The sequence below is a fragment of the Dermochelys coriacea genome, chromosome 7 (assembly GCF_009764565.3).
Source record: "Dermochelys coriacea isolate rDerCor1 chromosome 7, rDerCor1.pri.v4, whole genome shotgun sequence".
NCBI lineage: Eukaryota > Metazoa > Chordata > Testudines > Dermochelyidae > Dermochelys > Dermochelys coriacea.
In genome coordinates this window covers 19,457,188-19,478,297 of record NC_050074.1, presented here as the reverse complement: position 1 = coordinate 19,478,297, position 21,110 = coordinate 19,457,188, and the positions used below count along the sequence as shown (strand labels likewise).

The 21,110-nt window shown below is 39.5% G+C and overlaps 1 protein-coding gene across 5 annotated transcripts in view; it reads left to right on the top strand.

Annotated features, from left to right (window-relative positions):
* TMCC1 (transmembrane and coiled-coil domain family 1) overlaps positions 1 to 21,110 on the top strand; it is a 215,327-nt gene that overhangs the window by 33,259 nt on the left and 160,958 nt on the right. For 3 of the 5 annotated variants that reach the window (XM_043519811.1, XM_043519812.1, XM_038410309.2), the window contains one exon: positions 5,570 to 5,627. In XM_043519811.1, the coding sequence (XP_043375746.1) occupies positions 5,622 to 5,627 (6 nt within the window). In that variant the 5' untranslated portion in view covers positions 5,570 to 5,621. Of the gene's footprint in view, positions 1 to 5,569; positions 5,628 to 8,749; positions 9,453 to 21,110 lie in introns of those variants that run through there. The other 2 variants (XM_043519808.1, XM_043519813.1) reach the window with 2 other exon arrangements.

The following is a 21,110-nucleotide window of genomic DNA, read 5'->3' as shown; positions in this document are numbered from 1 at the left end:
AAGTCTTGTCTTTTATGAATCTACATGAGGGGTGGTATGTGTCATAGAAACTGTCTTTGCTCAATATATTTCTTACTGACTTCCCCTTTTACCTCTCTCCCATTAACTGTCCCACATTCTTCATACATAGGTAGTAATATTTTTATAATCCTCCCCCTGACCCTTTTCCCATTTAATGTAACTCTCCAATCTGGCTGCCTTCAAATTGTTCTATTGTAGCACTGTGACCAAATACATCTGTTTTGCCAGATATGTAGTCATTTCACTATTTGTTCACACAGGTCAGTTCACTCACAGTTATGCCCATTGCCAACTTCCTCTGAGTGTTCTCCAAACCCCAGCTCTTTAGAACCTTACACCTGTTCTGATTTCTCCCAAATCCTCTTTCTGAAAGGATTACCAGTTTTGTACACACCCATGGTTATGCCTCCTATATTAGTTTGCTGCTTGATTCTGCTAAACAATGAACCCTTTTGTCTTAATCCCTCTTATCAACTGAAGTTGTTTACCAGTGTTCCTATAATACTGTACTTTATTGTAAGTGTCTATGCATTCATACTGCCTTTCCAGCCTCACTTGTTAAGCTTTATGCTTGGTACAGAATCCCTTTTGGACTAGCTTTTTGGAAATAGACTGGGCTTTTTCTTATCCTCCCTTTCATTTCCTAATATTTTCTCTCCCTGGAAGCAACTGAAGTACAGTGCACTGTCTCCAGCCAGGAGACTGGATAAGTAACTTCATAAAATAGCTGCCCAAATCTAGCAGTTTGCAGTAGTATCTGCTGATTTAGAGTGAATATTTTATGTGAGAAGCAAAAATAACAATAGTGTCTTGGCTAATTGAGCTTGGCCATTGCACTATTGAGGGCCCTAATAATACCTAGCATTTGCAACATATGTGACACTACTTCAAAATATTCTGCAAAAATAAGGCAGAATTTTTTATTTTTTCATGTTGAAAATAAAGGAAATTATCTCTTCTCTCTCCTCTTTATCCTGTAGTTCTATAGAGGTCTTGCTCTTAAGCTATTGAGTTATTTGGAATCACCTTAAGCTGTGTTTCAGCTTTTGCTTGCAAGTGTTTATATTTGTGAGAGAAGAGAAATATATTGGGAGTAAAACTTAACCCTCAATGCAGCAAGCTAACAATTAAATCAGAATTTGTTGGATCAAGAAATTTGATCTCTGCAAAATATTTTGCTAATTTAGATCTCAGAAATCTGTCTGACTTTTGATGTAGTGAGCAAAGAATGGAGGGAATGGAATGTTACTCTTCCTCTCCGCAGCAACACGTTGTGTTTTGGAACAGTCATCACCAGAAATATTTGATCTGTTACAGAGAGAAAAAATTGCCTCTGATATGCAACTGTCTGTAGTCTTTATGTTGATCAGATTGAACTGGGACAGGGCATCTCCATTTATGCTCTCCCCCCATCCTCCCCCATTGGCTGAGTTTTTGACTACTTCTCATGAAAGAAACCATCTACAAGCTGAAGCTTTTTATTAAACCAGTCCCTGTGGAGGTTTTTGTTCATGGAAAATGCATGTAGGAGAAAATTTATGGTTTCTAATGGAAACTAGGAAATATGACTTATCCTTACCAGAGTCAAGAAGGGGAAAAGGCGAGCAACTGTCACAATATAAATCTCCAAATCAGTCTTTAGTAGCTGTGGAAAGTGGATTCTATGATGTGAAGGCTGTACACTTTCACTGAGTTGAATCCTAAGATTCTGTCTACCCACTGAGTTCTATAATGACTTAGCATAGCTGTCCAAAGTTTTAATTGGCAAAAACTGTACAGTTTTTATAAGTTATGGTTTGACTTTTTTAAAAAAAACTTAATGGAAGTTGAACTTCAGTGCAAAAAAATAATTTTAAGTTAAAAGGAGTACATGAAAAAAATTTAAGAAAGAGACCTTATATTTGAATAGCAGGTCATGATTAATTTTTATTGGTCAGAATGGTGTAGGAAGCATAGACATTACTCTACTTTCCTGCACATCAGATTTACAAAATTACATTAGTTTTATTTTTTTCAGTCAGGAAACTATATTTAAAAAGAAAAATAGTTATTTGCAGTTCAAGTTCTTCAGCTAAGATTCAGGGAAGGCTGGGTAGCCATATTAGGTGAACATACTGACATTTTAATCTAAAGAATCAGTGAATCTTTCTCTGAAGAAATGTGCTCTACTGCAGGCAAAACATTAAAGCTGGCTAGATCATCGGGCTCAACAGGTAGTGATCAATAGCTCCATGTCTAGTTGACAGCCGGTATCAAGCGGAGTGCCCCAAGGGTCAAACTTGGGACCGGTTTTGTTCAATATCTTCATTAATGATCTGGAGGATGGCGTGGATTGTACCCTTAGCAAGTTTGCAGATGACACTAAACTGGGAGAAGTAGTAGATATGCTGGAGGGTAGGGATAGGATGCAGAGGGACCTAGACAAATTAGAGGATTGGGGAAAAAAGAAATCTGATGTTCAATAAGGACAAGTGCAGAGTCCTGCAGTTAGGACGGAAGAACCCCTTGCATTGCTACAGACTAGGGTCCGAGCAGCTAGGCAGCACTTCTGCACAAAAGGACCTCAGGGTTACAGTGGACGAGAAGCTGGATATGAGTCAACAGTGTGCCCTTGTTGCCAAGAAGGCTAATGGCATTTTGGGCTGTATAAGTAGGGGCATTGCGAGCAGTTCGAGGAACGTGATCATTCCCCTCTATTTGGCATGGGTGAGACCTCATCTGGAGTCCTGTGTCCAGTTTTGGGCAGTGGAGGGCAACAAAAATGATTAGGGGACTGGAGCACATGAATTATGAGGAGAGGCTGAGGGAACTGGGATTATTTAGTTTGCAGAAGAGAAGAATGAGGGGGGGATTTGATAGCTGTTTTCAACTACCTGAAAGGGGTTTCCAAGGAGGATGGATCTAGACTGTTCTCAGTGGTACCAGATGACAGAACAAGGAGTAATGGTCTCAAGTTTCAGTGGGGAAGGTTTAGGTTAGAAATTAGGAAAACCTTTTTCACTAGGAGGGTGGTGAAGCACTGGAATGGATTACCTAGGGAGCTGGTGGAATCTCCTTCCTTAGAGGTTTTTAAGGTCAGGCTTGACAAAGCCCTAACTGGGATGATTTAGTTGGGGATTGGTCCTGCTTTGAGCAGGGGGTTGGACTAGATGACCTGTTGAGGTCCCTCCCAACCCTGATATTCTATGATTCTATTCTATGATTAATTGTAAGACAACTAGTAACTGAAAAATCCAATGGCAAGAATATATATTAGAACTACTTCAAACTGGGGGCCTAATTCTCTACTGTGTAACACTGGTTTTATGCCAATGTAATTCCTTTTAAGTCAAGATGTTTTCCCTGAACCATTTTACTTTTTGAATTGTTCATATTCTCATAATGTTTGTTTTGTTTTTGTTTTTTTTCCCACTTTCTCTCATCCTACTTCAGTGATCCTGGTGATTCTTTTCTTAATTGCCCCATTAGCAATGTGAATCTGAGGTGTGATAAATCAGTGGAGTACCCCCCAATTTTACTACAAGTGCTCTGTCTTTGTAGCCTTCCACTTAGTGCTAATGTATTCCTAGAGCTTGCATAATTTTTCCCTCTAATTATAATGCTTATGGAAAAGTGCATAGTGGAGGGCACTGAGTTTTGAAGTCTTTAGCTGCAGAATAGGTATAGCATAGGTAGCAGTGGTGCTAGTTCCCCCACACTGTCCTGGAAGGGCTACAGGTGAAACAATAATTCACTTTGAAGGTCATTTAATCCTTGACCTCTTTGCCAAGACTGCCAAAAAGAGGCTTTTTGTTGGGATCCTTCATATGAATTTCCTTCCCATTAGCAGTCTGACTGAGGGAACCACATTCAATTCACATACATCTCCAATGAGTTTTAGTATTAGTAACAGTCTTTGTTAGTTACTGATCACGGTTTGATTTGAACTAGTGACCTAGGAATGAAGGGACAGATTTTCAAAAGACCTCCGGTTTGATTTAGACCCCAAAGTAAAGTGGCCAGATTTTCAAAAGTGCATCCAGCCACTCTTGTTCATCTCTAGGTAACTAGTTAAAATGTAGCCCAGATGGGTAGCTACTACATATTTTTAATAATCCTAAAGCTCTTTGGTGACCTAAATGAATTGTCGAGTGATGGTTAGTTAGGTTAGTTTATTTCTTTTTAATTTTATTTTTTGTCAGGTTCCTAATGGACACGTAACCATACACAAAAAATTTCCACAATGATAAATCTCTTTGGTAGTCTTGGAAAAGAGGCCAAGGATTGAATGGGCCATATAGACTGAATTATCCATTCTCCACCTGACAGGGATGCTTGCACCCTTGTTCTCAAAGGACTTGCTGTATGCTGATCACTTTTGAAAACCTGGATGCTTCATGTAGGGGGTCTAGATGTAATCTGAGCTCTCTTGAAAATCTGCTCAGAAAAGCACTACCAGTTCTCTGAGCCACCCAGTCCTCTTTTCAATGCTGTTTTGGTAGCAAACATACATCCTCACATTAGGTTTGTCATTCTTCTTTCACCTGAAAATGGTAAACAGATTATCAATATACTTTTTAATTATTCAGATGTTTGAAAATATACTATCCTTTCTTTCTGAAAGGAAAACAAGGCAGTATTGGCTGCTTGAGATGTAGCAAGTTCCACCAAGTCTGGACCCAAAATCTTGCACCCATTCCATTTTAGGGCTGCCATTCAAGGCTCCATTAGCAAGTCTTTGTAAAGAGGGCTCAAGCTTCATAGTTTAGGCTTTGGCTACATTGCCACTTTACAGCGCTGCAACTTTCTCACTCAGGATGTGGAAAAACAACCCCCCCCCCAAGTGCTGCAAGTTTAAGCGCTGTAAAGTGGCAGTGTAGACCGTGCACCAGCGCTGGGAGCTACTCCGCTCTCCACGTTAAAGTGCTGCTGCTTTTGTCTTTTGTCAGTTTGTGCTTCCATCACTGGAAAAGGTGTGGAGGGAGAGCAACACAGTTTCTGTAGTGGACTTGAAGATATCTGTTGTGATTCAGGGCAAAGCATTGTCATTGGACTTAACAAAATATCAGTTCAGCCAAAGTGACCGGCACACAAGCTTACTTGATAAATGAGCTGAAAAATGGTCTTATTTCAAACGTGCCTACAGTTCTCATTTAATGGCAGGGGAGCCCAAAATAAACACTGAGCAAAGCTGGTTAACTTGTATCCAGAACATTTTAAAAATAAAAAGGGAAAGAAAAATGGCTGCAGACCAGTCTGTTCTTGCAGACTCTAGCTTGAAATCCAGCTATGCTGTGTACACATACCAAAGACCATAAATTCTGAGAAATAGAGAACAGTCCTTCACGTGAACTTCACAATTAATCTTGTAAGACTTAGTTTAAACTTCAGTTATAATTATCTCTCTTGGGCTACTTTGAAACAGTTTTAGAAAGCTCAGCCTGTTCCTGGTGCACTTAATCTATCTTTTAAATTTAGTTTTAGAACATGCTCATTTTATATCATTCTTTCCACATATGTACATTTATCTCTTCTAAGAGCTAGACCTCATGTCCAATTTCTTTTGCAGCTTCTGTTCAATGGAGGGGCTCCTACCAGTCAGCCATGCATAAGGACAAGTGATGGAGGCAAGTATTAAGTGTTTTTTACACTTCTGAGCTATTTTTGCCAACTGCTCAATTTGAGCAGCTTTACTTTGCAAAGCTATTATGAAATAACTGTCCAATTGAAGGAATATTTGAATGCATTTTGAGATGTAATAAGGAAGGTGTTGTAAAGTGCTCAGTCAAGTCTTTGACAGCATATATGGATTTATTACAAAATTAATTTGATATGTTGCCACCTTTCTTCTCTAATTAATTAACCAGATTTGCAGACTTTTGAGAGGGTTTGTATTTAATTTCCTCCCAAAAGGACAATATGAAGGTTGTTAGGTGAAAAATTTGACGTACTTAAGACAAGATCTACAATATAGATGTTATCTAAAGTGTTATGGCTAGAAATGGGTGATCACACTAAACAACACTTCTGAATGTTCAGTCAAATAAAATGCAGTGATTAACTGTGCTGGTATTCACAGTCTTTCATTTGTGTGTGTTTGGGAGAGCAAGTTTTTATTTGTTCTGGGAAAGTGAAGGCTAGCCACAAGTAAATAGTTGTAAGAACAAATGCATGTCTTAACCATTTTGAAAAGGACTTTTTGCCCAACAGTAGATTTATTAAACAAAAATACAAAGTTAGGCCGATAACTTTAAAACAGAAAAAGGGACTTCCTTATGTTTGCCACTAAGGAAGCAGGAACAAGTCAAGGCATTTTAGTAATCCAGTCATAAATGCACATAGAGAATACTTAGTGACCAGTTTGCAAACAGACTGTGTGCAAACAAGCTTTATTCATCAAACTACGTCAAACTATTTTCAAATATAAAAAGGTTAAAATCATCTATTTGTGGTTAGTTTGTAAACAGAAAAAGAGCTACATTAGTCAGGTAAGTGATTTTCACCAAATAATTCATGCACCTCTAGTTATAGGTGTTTTAACTGATCAACAAAGCTACCAGCAGTAAGCTATTAAATGTGCTATGGCAGATGATACAGATATTATTTAGCGAATAAGTTGGCCATCTTTGTTCAACAAGGATTGCCTGAATAATGAATGTTTTGGGAATTCTTAAAGTAAATATGGAGGTATGGATCATATGTCAATTTAGACGTTTAGTATGCCACACATTTTTGGGCTCTCTGTTAACTACTGAGATTTGTTCACTGAACCATTTTGCATGTTGAATGAAATGGAAAATGTTTTCTGGTTTTGTCTTTTCTTCCAAAATTCAGCCTAAATAGAGACATAGATTTGGACTGGGCCAGCTGCAGGAGGGTCCCCTTACGGATGCTCGGCTGCTGCAGGGGTCGCCTGCTGCTGGCTTCAGCAGAGGTTACTGAGCATGTTGAGTTCATGTGAGCATGCTCAGTACACCCTATGTAGCAAATTCAGTCAGATAGCAGTTTTTCACACTACATGGCGGCTGGTCAGCCATGGGGGGCCCCCAATGTCATGGAGGTCCCTGGAAGTCATGGATTCCGTGACTTCTGCGATCTCTGTGACATAATCGTAGCCTTAGTCATAAAGACACAGGTCACTTGGGAATGGTTTTGTTAAGCAGCTAAAGCTAAGCCACTGGGAGTTGGAGCTCCTAGACTTTATTACTAGCTCTGCCACTGAATTACTGTATGAATGTGGTCAAGTCATTAACCTTTCTGTGCCTCAGTCTGCCATTCAGTCTAAAATGGGGTTATACACTTACCCCCAAAGTTTTTGAGGCTTAATGCTTTCAATATGCTTTGAAATCTCCAGATGAAAAGTACAACACAAGAAAGTATTTGTTTCCTATTAAATATTGTACTTCATTTTGCCTCCATCTGCTAAGGCATCCAAGAGGAGGAGTTTGATGCAGCTCATTTGGTTGGTCTTGCTGTGCCGCCTGCTATAATTTTCCTTGGAATGTCAGTTTAACCCATTGTGTTATGTCTAAGGTGCACAAAACTGTGGGAGATCTTTGATCATAATCCCTTCTCAATCCAGCTATGTTAAGATTAAAATGAATGTTCTAATAAATCCTAAATATATGTTGCATTTTTAATAAGATCATGGTTTTTTCATGCTGTCTCCTGCCAAGATTGAGAGCGGACTTCTGTGATTTGGTGTATATATTTATAGAAGCACAATCAAAATCTTCTCCCACAAGAAAACAACCTCCAATTTCTGTGCATGTGATCTCATTAACTATGGCAATAATGTGAACCTTCCCACACTCACTCCATCCCCCATTAAATATTCTGCTTTTAATATTAAAAGATCCTCTGTGCTCCCTTCCTCATCCCCTTGCTGCATTCCTCCTGCAGTGTGTTACCATCTTAGCACTCAACTGCAGTCAGTGTTGTGTGGGCAACTCCCATCTGAAGCAAGGTGGGAGGCAGGGTTGAGACTTTCTGGGAGAAGCTGAACACTTTCTCTTCTCAAATGGCTGAGCTAGAAATGTCTGCTGCTGCCTCTGCCTGTCTAGTCACTTAGTAATCTGCTTTTAGAAAGGCATTTTTTGTTTGCTCAGATACTTTTATAGACCAAATTATACCAGTTACGCCTAAGTAGCTTCCCTGTCCCCACTTGAAGGCAAGCTTTAGCATCCAGTTACCAGTAGCCTTGATGGAGACTAGTAGTAATGAGCTATTCCACGGTGTATTTGATTGGAAATAAACAGCTGTGGTTGGTAATGAGCTGTGGACTCGTTACTCTTTTTTTCCAGTATATCTAAAATAAGATCGGTGTTAGAACAGCTACTACATTTGAAGATCAGATCGTTGATAAGGAAGACAATTAATCTTGCAGTAGGGATTAATCTGTTATGACATAACTTACGTAACTATGAATATTGAATCTCCGTGGCTCAAGTTCTATCAGGTACTGTTCTGGGCTCTATTGCATGCATACCCTGTTTTTCATGAGAAGCATTTTTAACTTTTTTCTCACTTTCCCCAGCTCCACCTCCTGTCCTGGACATTTTCTCATTGATAAAGAATGAGCAGTCCTTTCATAGCCTCTCTGTTCTGCATACCGCATACATGTTTCTAATATAATGGCTGAAGGATGCTTGAACAAAAGAGACTTTAACAGCATGTTTTCTGTATTGATTTTTTTAATCTGCTAGTTTCTGCATGGATGTGTAATATTGGCTCTTTTGTTTAACATTAGATAAGCATGAGACCTCCGTGGCACAGCTGCATGTGTAGTCGCTCTTGAAGCAATTGCACACCTAATTGGCTGACAATCTTGGCATTTAAAAAAAAATACATAAAGACAGGGGACATCTGTGTTTGAGTTGTCAAATAAACGTGTTGGGTGTCATCTAATGGAGCCTTCTGGCAGTGAACAGATCTATGACGACCCTGATCCTGGAAGCAAATCCCAAGATCAAGATACCAAAAAACAAAATGAATCTGAGCAAAAGTTGTCCAAAATTACTCATAATGCTTTGGAGAACATTAATGTGATTGGCCAAGGCTTGAAGCAACTTTTCCAGCACCAGCGCAGGAGGTCTTCAGTGTCTCCACATGATGTGCAACAAACTCAGGCCGATATGGAGCCCGAAATGGATTTGGAAAGCCAAAGCACCTGTACTGAAATTGATGGTGTCTCCACCCACCCCACAGCTCTGAATCGAGTGCTTCAGCAGATCAGAGTGCCACCTAAGATGAAGAGAGGGACAAGCCTCCATAGCAGGCGAGGCAAGTCGGATGCCCCAAAGGGAAGCCCACAGATCAACAGGAAATCTTCCCAAGATATGTATTCAGGCCGGCCCAGGTCTTCCTCCACCACTGATGCTCCTATTAACCTGTCTGTGCTGGAGATGACTTCTGTTTGTGTATCTGGTGAGGAGTCCACAGCAGCGGAGCGGGTAAGTTACCCAAACCGATCTTTATTTATTATCAGTCTACTTGTAGGTTTTGTTAAACCATCTGAATTCTCTTTTAAAGCAAGTTTTTCTCTTGCCATAGACTAGAGCTACTATGTAAAATAGCATCTTCACCAATAGAGCAAGGAGCTTGAAAAGATTCCAACATTACATCTTTTTTTTTCTCAAATGGTGTGTAACTTATTTTATGTGCATTTGATCAGAACTGGAGAGCTACACTTAGTGCATTATATTGGTCATGTTGTGTTCCATACTCAAAGAAGTAATGGTCGTGACAGCAACAGCTGTTCTAGTTCTGCCTCTTGCTAGCATATGTCATTCTAGACTTCTACAGCAAATCTTTATTTAGTAAGTTGGGTAACTCTTTGGCCTTCTTTATATTACAGAAAAATTGACAGTTTCATTTGTGTGAATGGAACTATGGATCTGTCCAAGTAGACTCTGGATGCTGAGAGCCTATCCCAAAACCTGGGTTTTTAGTGAACTCATTGTGGGACTATATTTAAGATGTTTTCACACTGCCATGTAAACTGATTGATCCTGTTTAGATCAGCCAAGAAGCTGAATTATATTAATAGTGTCTTAGTTTACCTAATCCTATGTGGGAAAGTGTTCACAAGAGATGTAGTCTGTCTAGTGGTATCGGTTCCAACATGTGGTTGCAAAGCTATTTCAGTTAGTGGATTGATGGGGGTAAGGTTGAAAAAAGTCCATCTTGCACTTTTTTCTTCTATTCTACATCGATTTACTCGGTACATTTAAAAGTGCTGACTGAGGAAAACAAAAATTCATCTCTGCCTATTAAACTTCCTCCATTTGAAAAATTAGCCTTCTGATTTAACCACGGCTATTGCCCGGAATATATGTGGTGCTATTTATAAAAAGCCTTCATATGTCCAGATAAGTGTTGTAAGAGGGCATACTTTTTATTCACAGGAGAATAAATGTGATAATGAAAGAACATGCTGTGCTGTTAAATATATTCTGATTTTCATGTTCTTTATTAAAGAAACTTATAAGAATCTAGCTCAGAACAAATCAGATGCAGAATTGATGCACTATTGGATTCATGTTTGTACAATGTTGATAAAATTTTAAGAAGTATAGCTTTTGAAGGATTAGGACCCTAATAATCCAATGCATTAGGGACAACAATTTGGAATTAGAGTTTATCGTTAAAGATATAAGGAATACCAGCCACTGCATTACTACATGTTTCATCATGCTTTGTCAAAGATAAAACAAATACTCTAATTAGGACAGTATTTTCAAGTACACAAAACTGATTTCCAAGTCTAATTTGATTTAATATAAATTACTATAATTAACCAGATGGAGAACTGGATTTCTTTAAGAGCTTGAAGCCATTTTAGTAAATACAAAACCTCTCAAATTAATGGTAGTGGAGACTGAGGTTCTTAAATTACAGAATGGATACAGCAGTATTAGTTGAAAGTTTCCTCACCATTGATGAGACTAAACCTTGTTTTGGAGGGGCCACTTGAGAAGTGGAAAGGTAGACCATGAGTTCTCCCTTGAGACTTCCAAGAATGGTAGTAATTGGTACCAGTTGTGTGTGAGACGTTTTGGGTAGTGGTCACTGCTTACATCTGACTGTTCTATGGTGACAGTTGTCAATTGCTACCAGACATCACAGGCTTTGAATTGTTGACTTATTAGTTTACTTTTAAATGTTCCAAATGACAAAAGTGCAACTACTTTCCTTGGACTATTCCACAGTCTGTCTTGCTGTCTATGCTTTCCCTTGTATTTAGCCAAAAATTAGTGCATGATGTTCTGTTTATATATAGGCAGTAATTAAAGTATTAGCATTAATTACAATTTTATTCTAAGGCAGACGTATATCAATAGAATAAAGCTCCGACCTAAGATAGGCAGACTGCTTCAGTTCCTGGAGCGGTATCTGTTTGGGCTTTAATTTCATGACCGAGATTAATCGAATAGCAATAAATCGTAATGTAGAATGCACATCCTTAGAGTGTTGACTTCATACTTGAACTCTACCAAAGATAGCACCTTTTACTGGTTTTAAATGAGTTTACATGGTGGCTCCCTTTTTGTTGAGAGAAGGCTCAGGGCTCATATTTTGTGTGACTTTAGTGGGAGGTAATAGACATGAGAGCTCCTAAGGATCTAATTACCCAAAGCCAAAAACTATAGTAACACTGTTGGTAGTTTGTTAAAGGTTAAGATGACTGACAGCCTATCACTGGGGCTGATCTTAAATAACCATGGCTTTAAACTTATTTATCTGCAGGAGATGTTGCTTGTGCCTTAGAGCATACTTGCTGGGAAATGAAATGTGATTTATAATTTCCAGTGAAAACATCAAACTTCTCATTTTGTTTTTGTGGTATTGTATACTATATTGTATTGTAAAAGCATTGAAATGTATGTGTACCTGGGCCGCCTTGGTACATATTACTTTTGACAATTGAAAGGCAACATTTGTGGCTGCTCTTTCTACTTAAAGGCACCACATATTGAATAGTGCCTGCCACATAAGATGGCTCTTTCACCAGAAGAGATGGCCCTTCTCTTGTCCCTCTGTCTTCCACCCGTCCTACCTCCCTCCAATTAGTTTTCCTCCTGACCTAAGGAGAATGGGGTTCCTCTTCCCATTCTATTTGGCTGATCTTCCTAATCACTGTTTTGGGGGGAAGGGCAGGAAGGAAGGGCAATTGTTGGATTTGAGTGGTGCATACAAGAATCCTGTGTGGTTTTTTTTTAATTTTATTTTTTATTTTAAACTAAATAAACTTAGCTCACCAGCAAATAGGATCCGTTTGAGAAAATACCACCTCTCAAAACATTTGCCACAGACACTTGGAACATTTTAATTTGTTCCAGAAGCATGGCATATTTGGCATATTTTTTCATAATGCCAGATTGTCGGAGTTTGACTTGCAGCCTAAAGGTAAAATTCTTTCAAAATTTATGGTAAGATTTAGACCAACCATGTTATAAGAACATGAGTGTGCTGTTTTTCACACTTTAAGACAATTGTATAGACTTTTATGTGCTTCTATTATAGGCAGGGTATTTGGGCTGAAACTTTCCTTGCTCTGTGTTTGTACCTGATACATAATGGGATACAGACCAGGGTCACTGGATATTGATTATGTATATGATTTATTTGATCCCTAACTGTGCTGTAACCTGCTAACTTTTTTTGCTACTACTGCTAGAATCAGTACCTAGTGTTCAGAGTCTGTATCCTACCTATTTGTATTCTGGTATCACCCAAAGGTTCCAATCAGTATCAGCACCACACTGTTCTGGGTGCTGTACAGATGTATAGTGAGACTGTCCTTGCCCTGAAAAGCTAATCATCCAAAATACTTTTGACTAGTAAGATTTTGCATATTTTAGCATGTTTTAAATGTTTGTTTTGTCATGGTTTTCTCCCTAGTCTGGGAGCCCCATTCCAAAACCACCTGGTTTACTGAGGATTCTTTTTTCCCAGTCTGAAATAGTGATTTGCTTGACATCCACTAACACTGTCAGCTAACTGAGCCTGCTGACTGAAAGTCTCATTTTGATGAGATTTTTTGCTGCTGGGTTGTCATCTGCCTAACATTCACTCTGCTTTTTGAAGTCACTGTGATTATGTTGGAATGTTAATCTATGTCTCTGCAGATTGCTCCATTAGAAGATTAGCATTATCATGAAATACAGGCATTCCATGCACTAGTTTAAAGTGAGGAATCAATATAAGAATCAAGTCAGGTGTTGTGCTGGGTATTTTGGTAGGCATGGGCTGCCTGTAGCAGAGAGAGACAGAACAGACAATGACACTGTTACCGTGCAGTGTGAACCATGAGGAGTGTAGATTTTCCAGTTCCCCAGAGGTAGCAAAAATTTGTCACTGCTACTGTACATTATGGAAAAAAAATGAACTGCTTGGTGACAAGTGAACTATTGCAGCAAACCCCACTGAAAAAAACTATTATTGGGCAATACCGATTGTAGTCAAGAGGTTTAGCAAGTTAAGACTACTGCAGTGTTTAGACTCATGTTACAGGTCTGTGTTTTGCCACCCTTCCTTTATTGAGAATATTTGTGGAGCAGGATGCTACTCTATGAATAAGGGTGGCAGAATGTGGCTCACAGACTCCATTCTGTGTTAGAGGCATAGCAGATTGAAAGTCACATGTTGTACCCAGTAAAATTATAAGTAATGTGTAAGAGGACTACAGCTGAGAAGTTAGCAGGGAAAAAATTCTTATTTTTTTTCAGTTCACTTTGTGCATTTGCCAGCTTTTTACATTTAGTCAGTTTTACTGTTTTGCTTGTATAATCAGCTTCTCATCTGCTGGAAAGGCAGTTAAAATTATCGGGGGAGCAGAAAAAACACACTTTAAAAAAAAAAAAAAGACCTTTTTAAAAAAAAAAAGCTTCATAGAAGGTGATGTATCAGAATCTGCATTTGTTTTTACATTAGTCAGTTTAAAAAAAATATTCAAGTTGATGTGTGCCTTGAGTTTCTCATTTTAGGACGGGGTATTTGTGATGGGTTGGACTGCCCCCTTCTGGGGTGCCACCTGATGTACTGGGATTTCACTGAGCCTCTCTTGGTCAACCAGCCAGGGTTCCCTCTCCCTGCTTTGCTGAATTAGGCTCTCTGGCCTCTTGCAGCGCGCGCACACACAGGACCACACCCCGCTGCAGTCACAGACTGAAGTCAGCTCTGCATGAGAGGCCTCTCCTAGCACTTATGTACATACCCTTTTTGGGAGATAAACCGAAAATAATACGGTCTTGCACTGTATAGAAAAATCTGCACAGCTCAAGCTAATAAAAGTCCACCCTCTTTCTCAGCATGGAGAGATGTGCATGACGTCTTGCCCCCCAGTTAGAAATTACATAAACTGGGTTTTATAATCAACAAGAAATGTTTATTAACTACAAAAGGTGAATGTTAAGTGGCTAAAGGGATAGCAAACAGAACAAAGCAGTTTACCTTAGTAAATAAAAACTGCAGACTGAGCTTAACACACTACATAGGTAGGATACAAATTAACAGATTCTCACCCTGAGTGATAAACAGGCTGGCAGATTCTTAAGGCACAAGTTGCCTTGGCTTTCTCAGGTTTTCTTACACAGGCTAAAGATCTTAGCTTGGGACCATAACTTCTCACAGTTCAGTCTTTGTTCCTCAGGTATGGTGTCGTAGAGAGAGTGAGGACCCCTCATGTTGTCACTGTCACTCTTTTATATCTTCCCCCCCCACTTGCTGGAAAGCTTTTTTGCTGTGACCTGGGTCAAACAGATCCCACTGTATAGAGCTATCTCTGAGAGGTTTCTATTGCACACAATTCCTGCAGTGGAGGTAAGTGGTCTAGGTGAAATGCAGGAAAGATTAACAGTTATATGAAGGGAAATATGCATGTAGACGTTTATTTTTTTTACCCTTGCTCTGCATGCTTTGTACTATTGGGTGAGTAAATAAATAATGCTTTGTTTGAATAAGCTGTGTTGGAGTTCCATTAACCACCTTGCTGGTCATAGCTACCCATAGTGACAAGAGGTGCCAAAACAGAGCTGGCCCAGTTGCGTTAACATGGTTGTGAAATGGGGGCTGCAGCCCGGAGGTTGTCTGAGAGTCATTGCATAGCATGGTTGCACCCAGAGTGAGGTGCAGGAAGCCTGTTCTGTCACCTCCGAGGTGCGCTTGAGAGATTAAAAGAGGTCTAAGGTGCAGTTTGCCCTGTAACCATGACAACAGGATATGTGGTAATTTTCATTTTATATAAATGTCCATCAGAGTCCTCATGCAAAATATAAACAGTTTTTGAACTGAAGTCTTATCCCACTACAAAAGCATGTTCCTTTGCTTTTCTTGCCAAAAATTACTTCTACACTAACCAAACTCTGCAGAAGGCAACAAACCCCATGGTTTCAAAGGCTGCTTCAAATCTACGGTGATGTCTTTTAGTGAAAGACAGGTCATTAATAAGTACTTCAGTTCTAGGTTTCAGAGTAGCAGCTGTGTTAGTCTGTATTCGCAAAAAGAAAAGGAGTACTTGTGGCACCTTAGAGACTAACAAATTTATGAGAGGATAAGCTTTCGTGAGCTACAGCTCACTTCATCGGATGCATTTGGTGGAAAAAACAGATTTACATACACACACAGAGAACATGAAACAATGGGTTTATCATACACACTGTAAGGAGAGTGATCACTTAAGATAAGCCATCACCAGCAGCGGGGGGGGGGGGCGGGGGGAGGAAAACCTTTCATGGTGACAAGCAAGGTAGGCTAATTCCAGCAGTTAACAAGAATATCAGAGGAACAGTGGGGTGGGGGGGAGAAATACCATGGGGAAATAGTTTTACTTTGTGTAATGACTCATCCATTCCCAGTCTCTATTCAAGCCTAAGTTAATTGTATCCAGTTTGCAAATTAATTCCAATTCAGCAGTCTCTCGTTGGAGTCTGTTTTTGAAGCCTTTTTGTTGAAGGATAGCCACTCTCAGGTCTGTAATCGTGTGACCGGAGAGATTGAAGTGTTCTCCGACTGGTTTTTGAATGTTATAATTCTTGACGTCTGATTTGTGTCCATTCATTCTTTTACGTAGAGACTGTCCAGTTTGGCCAATGTACATGGCAGAGGGGCATTGCTGGCACATGATGGCATATATCACATTGGTAGATGCGCAGGTGAACGAGCCTCTGATAGCGTGGCTGATGTGATTAGGCCCCATGATGGTATCCCCTGAAGAGATATGTGGACAGAGTTGGCAACGGGCTTTGTTGCAAGGATAGGTTCCTTGCAACAAAGGTAACTATTAACCATAGGTAACTATTTCACATTTGGTGACAATGTATACCTTCAAATCAGCGGCACTGCGATGGGTACCCGCATGGCCCCACAGTATGCCAACATTTTTATGGCTGACTTAGAACAATGCTTCCTCAGCTCTTGTCCCCTAATGCCCCTACTCTACTTGCGCTACATTGATGACATCTTCATCATCTGGACCCATGGAAAAGAAGCTCTTGAGGAATTCCACCATGATTTCAACAATTTCCATCCCACCATCAACCTCAGCCTGGATCAGTCCACACAAGAGATCCACTTCCTGGACACTACGGTGCTAATAAGCGATGGTCACATGAACACCACCCTATACCGGAAACCTACTGACCGCTATTCCTACCTACATGCCTCTAGCTTTCATCCAGATCATACCACTCGATCCATTGTCTACAGCCAAGCACTACGATATAACCGCATTTGCTCCAACCCCTCAGACAGAGACAAACACCTACAAGATCTCTATCATGCATTCCTACAACTACAATACCCACCTGCTGAAGTGAAGAAACAGATTGACAGAGTCAGAAGAGTACCCAGAAGTCACCTACTACAGGACAGGCCCAACAAAGAAAATAACAGAACGCCACTAGCCATCACCTTCAGCCCCCAACTAAAACCTCTCCAACGCATCATCAAGGATCTACAACCTATCCTGAAGGACGACCCATCACTCTCACAGATCTTGGGAGACAGTCCAGTCCTTGCTTACAGACAGCCCCCCAATCTGAAACAAATACTCACCAGCAACCACACAACAGAACCACTAACCCAGGAACCTATCCTTGCAACAAAGCCCGTTGCCAACTCTGTCCACATATCTCTTCAGGGGATACCATCATAGGGCCTAATCACATCAGCCACACTATCAGAGGCTCGTTCACCTGCGCATCTACCAATGTGATATATGCCATCATGTGCCAGCAATGCCCCTCTGCCATGTACATTGGCCAAACTGGACAGTCTCTACGTAAAAGAATGAATGGACACAAATCAGACGTCAAGAATTTATAACATTCAAAAACCAGTTGGAGAACACTTCAATCTCTCTGGTCACTCGATCACAGACCTGAGAGTGGCTATCCAACAAAAAAGCTTCAAAAACAGACTCCAACGAGAGACTGCTGAATTGGAATTAATTTGCAAACTGGATACAATTAACTTAGGCTTGAATAGAGACTGGGAATGGATGAGTCATTACACAAAGTAAAACTATTTCCCCATGGTATTTCTCTCCCCCACCCCACTGTTCCTCTGATATTCTTGTTAACTGCTGGAATTAGCCTACCTTGCTTGTCACCATGAAAGGTTTTCCTCCTTTTCCCCCCCCCCCTCCTGGTGATGGCTTATCTTAAGTGATCACTCTCCTTACAGTGTGTATGATAAACCCATTGTTTCATGTTCTCTGTGTGTGTATGTAAATCTCTCTGTTTTTTCCACCAAATGCATCCGATGAAGTGAGCTGTAGCTCACGAAAGCTTATGCTCTAATAAATTTGTTAGTCTCTAAGGTGCCACAAGTACTCCTTTTCTTTTTACTTCAGTTCTAGTTACTCTGATCAATTTACCATAACCTTAACTAAGAGGTAATTCTAAAATGGCAATAACTGACAATGTCATTAGTGTTTGGTTTTTTTTGAATACTGTATGTGTTTAGTGACCATTCTTTTTAGGAAAGTAGACACCCTGCCCTACAGAGTGTTTGATTTTTCAATGACAGTCCCCAGTGCCTATCATGAGGGCCTGGCATGTCACATGTTGAAGATCTTCCAGTAGCTGCAGAACATCAGTGAGACATGCGTATGCTTCTGCCTACTCTTATTATGCAGGAGAGAAGACCTGGGCAGAAGAATAAAAGGAATGGAATGCTCTAATCAATCCTCCTCTGTACAGGGGAGAGAAGCAGAAAGTAAAGTCACCTTTTGTAGACCACCTGCAGTATTTTAAATACTTAAATACCATTGTGGTGGGGACACAGTGTAAAAACCAAGAGAGGGAAGTCATTAGTATTTAGATGATGGGCAACTCCCTTTGTCCCTCCCCTGTCTTTTAATCTTTCTCTAAACTTGTTTTCAAATACTAGTAGGGTCACAAGTGAGAGTGAATTTACTGATCCCATTTGATTTATTGGTTGTTGATTATCCACATCATAAAACAAATCCACCATTTGACCTAATTTTCTATGACTGTTGAGAATGGGACCTTGAATTAAAGTTGCTGTGGGTCAGGACTGTGATTCATTGGCAGAAGATGCCATGGTACTTGCCTGTGCAGTTTCTGGCACTGCACATGGCTCTCTTAATGAACAGTAAACTAGTCCACAGGAATAAAATAGGTAGGGAAAGATCTCTAGGAGGAGCAGCTCCTTCTCTCTTCTCTAAACAAATTTTACACATTACAGGTGAGAAGCCCCACTTGCTTCCCCACAGCAGATACCAATGCTGTGTTACAGACTGTCAGGCAGTGGAGGTTGGAAGAGGTATGCAGGTGCTTCATGCTATCTTAATTCTGAGTTTAAAATATCTCTCAAAGGCAGGGTTGAAGATGATCTCTGTATCCCACAGGACTCTAAAAGGTCTATTCCAATAATGCTATGAAATCTGAATAATTTTACTCAGAGGTCTTACTAGACATATGACCTGCCCTTAAAACTAATCTGCATGATGCGGGGGGCGGGGGGGGGGAGATAGCTTCTGTTCCATTGGAAGTTAAGCAGAAATGTTGCCCTATTGGTTGGAATTTCTAAATGAAAAGCAAAAAAGTTTGCTACAGAACTAACAAGTGAGCAACTTGCCTGGGATTTGCATAAAGGGCTATGTTTGCAGAAATGATGTAGGCGTATTGGTTCTGCCTGAAATAAGAATTTTATTGTAATCTGTTCCATAGATTAAGCATGCAGTCTGAAATGTTAAAATTACTTAAAGCTGCAATATTTGGCTAATGTTACAGTATAAATGTGTAGTGCATTTAAAAAAAACCCTACATGTACATTTCAAGTCATTGATATATGTGTACTAGTAGAGTTCATTGCTTTATGATTCAGTACAACCATAATACCATCATTCAGGCCATTAGTCAAATCAGCATTTCAAAATGTGGTGTTTTGCTGTTTTGAAAAATTAATTCAGCATTCAGTCTGCCCCACTGTGGCCATTTAAAGGGATTTTTCTGCAAGAGTCGTGCATGATTTGTATTGCCAAAATTTGGCGCTCACACTTCTTGCTACAATTTATACTGCAGAATTAGTACAACGTAAATTCAAATGATAGCACTGGAAAGGGGTAAAAAGTGTATTTAATGGAGAAAAAGTAAGATAGAATTGAAATAAAGCTAAAAATAGTGAACCCAATAAATTTGTAAAGCCTGTATTTAAATTCTGCATGTCTGATTTTTTTATGTGCAATTCATATTTTTAACATTTAGTTTTTGTAACCCTCTGTCTAGTCTGACTTGAGACTGTAAAAGCATTGCATCTGGAATCATGGTTTACTTTGTGTGAAGTGAATAGGAAACTTAAGGAGAAATAAGTGGTTCTTTTATAACAAGTGGAAGGCAGCGGTTAATCAGATCGGGGGCTCAGAGTTGAGACTCCTGGGTCCTGTTCCAGCCTATGTCAATTGAGTGTACTTTGAATCTTCTAAAATAATTGCAGTCCAAATAAAAGCTACTAGGAGTTCTTGAACACAAAAGGTAAAGCTATTGTGCTATCTTTATTTAAAAAAAAAAAATCAGTAGCAAATTTCAGATTGAGAGTTTCAAGTAAAAAATACTCAGCAATCTTCTGTGGTTTTGTTTAACTGACCATGTTAGCCCTTTGTGGCCTAAACTCTTTAATAATTTTAAAAAGTATTATTAATCCTAGAAATAATACTAATAGTGTTTCACTTTCTTGATACTGAATGGCAGTGTCTGAGGAAAGACTGTGTACTTTCTTCAAGGGATAATTGCATGCAAATAGCAAGTGAAGCTGCCATATGGGGCTAACAAATTTATTTGAGCATAAGCTTTTGTGAGCTACAGCTCACTTCATCGGATGCATCCGATGAAGTGAGCTGTAGCTCACAAAAGCTTATGCTCAAATAAATTCGTTAGTCTCTAAGGTGCCACAAGTACTCCTTTTCTTTTTGCGAATACAGACTAACACGGCTGCTACTCTGAAATATATGGGGCCTGTAATTTAATACTGATGCAATTACATAATAAACAGGAATTTCAGTCAAATAACACTTTTTTTTTTTTTTCCTGGTTTTCATCTTTTCTCCTCAGTTGGGCTCTCACCCACTTCCAGTGGTCACAGGACAACACTTATTTATTGCTTACAATAGAATGTCTGACATTGTGTAGCTCTTCTGTTTCCATCAGATATGTGGAAGACTTGTTTGTATCAGAGTTGTACAATACTGCTGAGGGTTTTTTGTGGGTGGAAGTGTTTGGTTTGGGTTTTTTCTTGCCCAGATCCTTCATGTGTTTCATGTGCTTGGTTTGAAAAAAATCACTTACTCTGCCAACGGACATATCCTCTCTGGATTCCACATCTTAGATATTTTCTTCCAGTTTTCAGATCATTCCCTTTTTCATTTTGGAAGAATAGTTGTGCTTCCTGTTTTTTTCCAAAGATTCTGTAATAACACTTTAACATGTTGAAATAAGTGGCAATTCACCCCTTTATTTACAGAAATACTAATGTTCAGTTAAATATTGCCACAAAGTCCTAATTCTGAGCTGTGAGTTGTAAACATTTTGCTATACTTAGGCCATGTCTACACTACAAACACAAGTTACATGGGCATACAGCTGCCT